Source organism: Borostomias antarcticus (genome assembly GCF_949987555.1).
Source record: "Borostomias antarcticus genome assembly, contig: scaffold_464, whole genome shotgun sequence".
Taxonomy (NCBI): domain Eukaryota; kingdom Metazoa; phylum Chordata; class Actinopteri; order Stomiiformes; family Stomiidae; genus Borostomias; species Borostomias antarcticus.
The window spans coordinates 2,226-10,000 of record NW_028176054.1 but is presented as its reverse complement, the minus strand read 5'-3'; the positions used below and the strand labels follow the sequence as shown (position 1 = coordinate 10,000).

General features: G+C 45.7%; 1 protein-coding gene across 1 annotated transcript; it reads left to right on the top strand.

Moving 5' to 3' along the window:
* Positions 1-5,586: 5,586 nt before the first annotated feature.
* On the top strand, positions 5,587-7,015 carry her6 (hairy-related 6; the record flags this gene model as incomplete). Its single annotated transcript, XM_084462790.1, has 4 exons — positions 5,587-5,713; positions 5,843-5,938; positions 6,086-6,173; positions 6,495-7,015. Exons 1-4 carry the CDS (start codon positions 5,606-5,608, stop codon positions 7,013-7,015), a joined length of 813 nt encoding a protein of 270 aa, XP_084318916.1. The 5' UTR covers positions 5,587-5,605.
* Between the last annotated feature and the right edge of the window lie 760 nt (positions 7,016-7,775).

The window sequence follows — 7,775 nt, the reverse complement described above, 5'->3', positions numbered from 1 at the left end:
GTCGTGGCCCAGGTGGTGGACGGTCATGGCCCAGGCTCTGTGTGTGTGTGATGGTGGACGGTCGTGGCCCAGGTGGTGGACGGTCATGGCCCAGGCTCTGTGTGTGGTGTTGGACGGTCGTGGCCCAGGCTCTGTGTGTGGTGTTGGACGGTTGTGGCCCAGGCTCTGTGTGTGGTGTTGGACGGTCGTGGCCCAGGCTCTGTGTGTGGTGGTGGACGGTCATGGCCCAGGCTCTGTGTGGTGGTGGACGGTTGTGACCCAGGCTCTGTGTGGTGGTGGACGGTTGTGGCCCAGGCTCTGTGTGTGTGGTGGTGGACGGTCGTGGCCCAGGCTCTGTGTGTGTGGTGGTGGAATTGACACAGCGCAGCAGGTCAAACTCCTGGGACCGGGGGGTGTCCAGGTGCAACCGATAAGCAGCTGAGCTCACGGGACGGGGAGGGACCGCGTCCCCCGGGGCTCTGGGACTGGGTTCAGCGCCGAGGCTGCTTGCAACGCGAGCGTGAGAACGGCTTCTCAGGCTAAATCTACACGTTATGGTGCTCTGAACATCTGAACATCAATACGGTTGTTTTGGAACTCTTTCAAAGCCGTCGTGAGAGGCCGAATAAGTCGGACGCGCACCACAAACAATGAAGCATGTTACTGACAGATTTAGGGCGCGCACAAGAATACATTACAATGTATTATTTTAAATACTAGTGCATTCTACTGTATGTAGGCCTATTATGCATCCTCTCTCTCTCTATATACAGTATATATATAACGTTTTAGAGCCTTAAGAATATGTTTACTCACAACTAGGCTACAGAGACTTCTAATATAAATTCTCTGCTTAAAAAAGTAAACGTTTATGTAAGTTTAGCAACATGAAACGAATTCCAAGCGTAGACCTCATGGACTCCTAAACATCACGATCTCGGATTGAGGTGTCTTGTTCAAACTGTTTAAGTGCGGTAGCACATAGAACACACGAGGCGGAAATAGGAGCTGACAGCAAAGTATGCAAAGGATCAAGTGGTCTTGCTCTCGGCAAGCGTACTAACTATACAAGGGAGGCTACATTTTCAGAAGAAATGCGTGTGTCTGTTGAAAGCAGCTAAAATATTTAGTTTAGAAAGGTAAATAATATTTAGTTTAGAAACGTTCTATGGGATAGTAAGAAGCTAGACATGAATAGAAGGAGGGAAACGGGAAGAGGGAGAGTGTTGCGTTGCTCCTTTGTTGAAGATGAAGAGTATTGAAATGGTGCATAAGAGGTTTAAATTATATGGAATAAAACTAAAAGCTAGAAATAGATAGAGGATGGAAAAATGTGCAACCCAGTATCCACTGTCTAAAGAAAATTAAAATAACAATAGTGAGCCCTGAGGCCTTTAACACAACCCTTCCTCATCCATATACTTCCTAAAAATATAGTTTTTTGTATATATTTTTTAAAAGTGATTTATATTAGTACTTTGTTTAAACTCCACGCCCAGATTATTCCACAAGTTCACACCACAAACTGAAATATAAATATACACATGCTCTTCATTGTCGAGCGAACACAATGTTTCTTGAAAGTAAGGAAACATTTCACAGCACTTTTCTGTAAATTCAAAAAATACTTTTTTTTTTCTCTCATGCTGCTAGTAAAGTGTACTACTTTTGTTACCACCTCTAGATCTCTGTGTTTAGGTTCTGTGATCAGCGACAGTTTATTTCTCGGTTTACTGAAACTTTCTTCACCTCCTGTAGCCTAGGTTCGCTTGGGGGGAGGTGTTGCCATGATAGAGTGGGTCAGAGCGGAGGGTGCATCAGTGGACCAGTGGTACTGATATTTACAATTGTTTAGCTGCCAGTTCACATCACACCATCTTCCTTGGCAGGATTGAGATGTGAACCTACTCGTCTTTGACCTCCAGGCCACCACGCCCCCCCCCCCATTGGCCAGTCTCAGTGCAGTAATGTACGATCTTAGTGGTTGTACTTTTACAGCCTGATGCTCTCTTGACTGTCATTGATCTGTTCCATTTTGTTTCCATGGAGTGTTGGGCAGTTTTCTTAATAAAAGTAATTAAGTAAAGTTACTAATTACTTTCTCTAAATTGTACTTAAGAGTAGTTTACTAATTCATCTTTCTTAAAAGTAATCAGATTACTAATTACTGTACTTTTAAATTACTTTCTAGAACCAGATCATTTATCCGGAATCATAGAAGTGCTGATCTAGGATCAGTTTTTGCATCTTAGATCATAATATATTCTAGAAAATCTGATCATATACCAGCACTCTTGGCATATCTCGACCCTGATGACATAATTCCTTACATTACAGTAGTTACAGGAAAAAGTAATCTGATTACAGTAATCTGTTACTTTCTAATTAGTTACCCCAACCCTGATTGACAACAATCACAGCTGTACTAATGTAGTTGTAGGTCACTGTCAATAACATGTTTCACTAAGTTTGTCGGCTAGCCTACCCAGCATGCAGCAGTACAATCCTGCTCAATTGGGAACATTTCATTATCTAGGAAGAGTGTCCTTGGTTATACCACACCAACACCAGACAATAGAGCAAGCGCGCTGACTTCATAGCCTACATCCTGCATATGGACACTCCTTCAGGCAACATTTGGTGGATGTTGGTTTTGAACTCTCGGCTGCTGCTCTCCCCGTGTTGACGTGTGTGTAATGGCTTCTGCAATGTCAGTGCCGTGATGAATAAATCAAGAAACATTTTCATCGTCCTGTTTGTGAACCTTTGACCACAAACCAAGACTATGGGAGTACAATCCAACAAAGCTTTTCAAGGTTTTAAGTTTTACAGTTTAAGAATGTGAAACAAAAAATGTGACCATAATGCATTGTGGTTTACAGCACCTGGCTGCTGATTTACTGGTTTTTACTAATTAGTCTAAATAAATGTGTTAGAGTACACTAAGAGAACTTGCAGTCTTGCTTTCGCAAACAATCAAAAATATATATATTCTGTTCTGTTCCATTACATTAGTCATGTAAAAGCTAAACAGTCATGTAAAAGCTAAACATATTCCTACCCTAAAATAATAGGCTAATAAAATATATAAGCTATATAATATAGCCTACCCAATTCCGTTTTGTAAAGTATGAATATTTAACGGGTATTTTTGTGCCGGTAGTGCCTCGTGAGGACTGCAGTGTGTGTTCAGTGTGTGTTCAGTGTGTGTTCAGTGTGTGTTCTCCAGGCAGTGTGTGTTCTCCAGGCAGTGTGTGTTCAGTGTGTGTTCTCCAGGCAGTGTGTGTTCTCCAGGCAGTGTGTGTTCTCCAGGCAGTGTGTGTTCTCCAGTGTGTTCTGCAGTGTGTGTTCTCCAGTGTATTCTGCAGTGTGTGTTCAGTGTGTGTTCAGTGTGTGTTCAGTGTGTGTTCAGTGTGTGTTCAGTGTGTGTTCTCCAGGCAGTGTGTGTTCTCCAGGCAGTGTGTGTTCAGTGTGTGTGCAGTGTGTGTTCTCCAGGCAGTGTGTGTTCTCCAGGCAGTGTGTGTTCAGTGTGTGTTCAGTGTGTGTGCAGTGTGTGTTCTCCAGGCAGCACTCCGCGCTGAGCCGACCGAGCCTATCAAATTCACCATCTTGCGGTCAGCCGCCAGCAACTTTCCGCAGTGGCAGGCGGCAAGGCGGCAAGGCGGCAAGCCGCCGAGCAGCGACCTCCCCCGCCGCATGCGCGCCACGTGTCGCGGGCTCCAGAGCAGCGGGAGCGCGCTTTCCCCCGTGGCTGCGCGTAAAGAGTCTACCAGAGGAGCGCGCACACCGGGGTGACCCAGAGAGCACGCACCAGCCCCGGGAGGGGGCTTAACGGCTGTTTATTTGATAGGAGAGGGGCCATATTTTCGGGGTGAAGGGAGAAAGCAGAAGTAGCTTTTTTTTTTATAGGTCTTAGACTTTTTTCAGCTTATGATAGAGGAATTGCAGACTTGCTCGCCTATTGTTATATGGTAACTAAATAAGTTATGAATAATCAGAAATATAATATAACATAGGGTAATATAATACAACACAATAAGCTATAATAATAGTTTACAGATTATAAGCCTAGGCTACTGTTGAATAGCCTTACAATTATAACCATTAACTTTACAGCTGGTGGCTGCGCTCGCCTCTGATAAAGATAAGAAAACTAAATTATGACCTAAATTATGACCTAAAAAATCCAACGCGCAACTGCCGCCCGCGACCATCCGAGGCACGGCACGCTCTCTCTCTCTCAGAGTCTCTCTGCTTGGCTCACAGCTCTCTCTCTCTCAGAGTCTCTCTGCTTGGCTCACAGCTCTCTCTCTCTCAGAGTCTCTCTGCTTGGCTCACAGCTCTCTCTCTCTCAGAGTCTCTCTGCTTGGCTCACATTCCGATAAGCCCGATCCAGCTCTACAGTGGGCGTGGTTTTCCCAGGCTTTTAAAACAGCAGCTGGTATTTACCTTCCCTCTAATGTAAACCACCACCGCCCCCCCCGGGCCAGCCAAACCTCCACACCCCGCTTACCTTCCCTCTAATGTGAACCACCACCGCCCCCCCCAGCCCAGCCAAACCTCCACCACCACCGCCCCCCCCGGGCCAGCCCAACCTCCACACACGCTCATAAAACATCCTGGCACACGCTGCGCATTCACAATACTGCTCGCATGCCTCAGATGTCAAGATGCCAAGTTTGTACAGCAGCCGCGCGCATTCGAGAAATATTGCTCCTAATAGGATTTGAATCAGAATGTTTTAACACTTTCAGACCCAATGTTGGCAGGGTTTCTCTCGGTTTGTTCTGCATTAAAGGCAAAGTTAAAGCAGACGTTTTTATAGGCTGTACTTTCCTACTGACACAAGTCTAGATTCTAGCCAAGGTTATCCATAACCTCAATAACGACATTATCTAAATATAGGCCTACCATAATCAGCATATCAAGTATCCTAAAACAAGACCGTGTGTATAATTCTATAACTTCATATTTGAACATTAATTATAGGTGCGTAAACTCAAGTCCGTGCGTAAAGTTAATTGTGGAATAAGCGCATATGGGTGCTGTCCGTGCGCGCACGGTCTCAGATGGTTATCTGCTGCGTTTTTCACTAGTATGGAATCAACATGACGAGTCAGACGAGCTGCCGGGTGGTAGTCAGAGGCTGAAGTGTTAATATGTAAACGGGATGATGGAGGGCAGTCCCAGTTGTGCCCTAAACCCGGCCGTGCGCCATTGGCCGCCCGCTCCAACACCAAACAACCAATGGGAGGAGGCCGACCACGAGCCATCCTCCCCTCGGGCCGCGTGTCCCTCACGCTGATTGGTAGAAAGTTACTGTGGGAAAGAAAGTTTGGGAAGTTTCACACGAGCCGTTCGCGTGCAGGGCCAGATATAAATAAGAGCCACACGCAGGCTCATTAGACAGACGCGGTATCCGCTAGTAGAGGGTTGATCTCCAACTCGGTGACATCATTTAGCCTCTCCCTCGCCTCGGCGCACTTACACCCAGAGAGGATTCTGGATCTGCGGATTTGGGGATTTAAAACTGCGGGTTTCTGTGAAGACGCACATCCAAGCCTAAACAGCGGACTGTATTAGAACCGATTTACTGTTACGCGCGTTGGATATTTTTTGCAAAAATATGCCTGCCGATATGATGGAAAAAACCTCTTCCTCTCCAATTGCTGCGACTCCAGCCAGCATGAACACAACACCTGACAAACCCAAGACCGCGTCCGAGCACAGAAAGGTTGGTACACTACCGCTGTTTCACCTGACTGATCTACTTTTCACAATTACAGCCTGGTTACCTGAACCCTCGCACTTCCAACGACCACCGCCTTTCTAACGAGCCTATTTGTTGTTATTTTTTATTTAGTCGTCCAAACCTATTATGGAGAAAAGGAGAAGAGCCAGAATCAACGAAAGTTTGGGACAACTGAAAACCCTCATTTTGGATGCGTTGAAAAAAGATGTAAGTCATTTTCATTAGATTCATATTTAATATTGCCTATCGATCGCTGTAATTGATATGGAAAATGTTTAAAGACCAAATAAACAACCGCAACGATAGCGTATTTCTCACAACTAACATTAGCCTATCTTTTGTGTTTTTGAACAGAGCTCCAGACACTCGAAACTAGAAAAGGCGGACATCCTGGAGATGACGGTGAAACATCTCCGGAACCTCCAGAGAGCTCAGATGACCGGTAAGTCCCTGATCTCAGGCGGTCTCCAGACGCGCGTCTGCGGGTCGCTTCACATGGTGTCAGGAGCGCGGGGCCACTGATCCAGACCTGGCATAGCATAGCCTACATTCTACTGATCCAGACCTGGCATAGCATAGCATACATTCTTAGCCAAGGGTTGCTAAGTGTTCCTGTTAATGCATCTAATTGTGGCACAGATACACGTTGAGATAAACAAATATAGCCTACATCCGGAGTTGGTCTTGTTCTTGGTGGTATAAATTCGGCTCATCATTCGGCTATTGAATATTAATTAATAATACCTCTTTTTTTCTCACACAGCTGCTTTGAACACCGACCCCACCGTCCTCGGGAAATACAGAGCTGGATTCAGCGAGTGCATGAACGAAGTCACTCGTTTCCTCTCGACCTGCGAAGGGGTTAACACCGAGGTGAGGACGAGGCTCCTGGGTCACTTGGCCAGCTGCATGACGCAGATCAACGCGATGAACTACCCCACCCAGCACCAGATCCCCGCCGGACCCCCGCACCCCTCCTTCGGCCAGTCCATGGTCCAGATCCCCAGCTCGGCTCCGCAGGGAAGCGTCATGCCCATGAATGGGGTCTCTTGCAAAGGCAGCTCGCCGGCAAGTTTACCATCAGAGGCTACTAAAGTGTACGGAGGTTTCCAGATTGTACCCGCCACAGACGGTCAGTTTGCCTTTCTGATCCCGAACGCAGCTTTTGCGCCAAATGGCCCGGTTATCCCGGTGTACGCCAACAGCGTTAGTACACCGGTACCGGCGGCGGTCTCACCGGGAGCACCGTCGGGAAACACGGACTCGGTCTGGCGACCCTGGTAGAGAACATGGACTAAAGCGAAAGACTTTATACTGACACTTAGTTTTTTTGTTTTTGTTTAAAGTTACAAATGTTTGTTTTTCTAGGCCTATTGCCATGCGTAAAATGAGAATATGTATGCACTATATTTGAATCACGTTTGGTGGAGTAAAGTTCATATTGAAATGAGATGTGTATTGTTGAAGTCATGTTCACTGCATTTTTATATTTGAGGTGTCTGTTTTTACTGTTTTGCTAAAGATAATTGATGCCAAAGATATGTCCAATGCTCTTATATTTCTTCGTTTTGGAAGACAAATAAATATGTAAGATATGGAAAACATCTGGTTGTATTCGTTTAACTTTCACTAAACCTGGTTTTCTCCACCACAAAGCAACCCAATCATTCTCAATCTGCTTTATCAAATGCGTAATAGCCATTTAGTCAAGGTAGTAGCTAGTTGGGCATGCTGATACACATCCAAGATCATTTTGTGTGCACATCTGTGCGTAAATGTTATACGGTAGGGCCTATTCTAATGATCCGCACAGTTGGCAAACCAAAACCATATGAATTCCCCTAATATCTCATGATGAGTGCTAACTCACAAATGTAGCATACTGAGATTTGCCTGCGACTAATTGCGCCATTACCAAAGTCGAATCGATTATCATGGGAGAGGAGGGGGGAGAAGCATTAACAATAATGGCTCTGAAATCACAAGAAGGTCTAAACGCATGTGTTTCCCAACATGATTCACAATATTCTGATGGAGCAGTGAA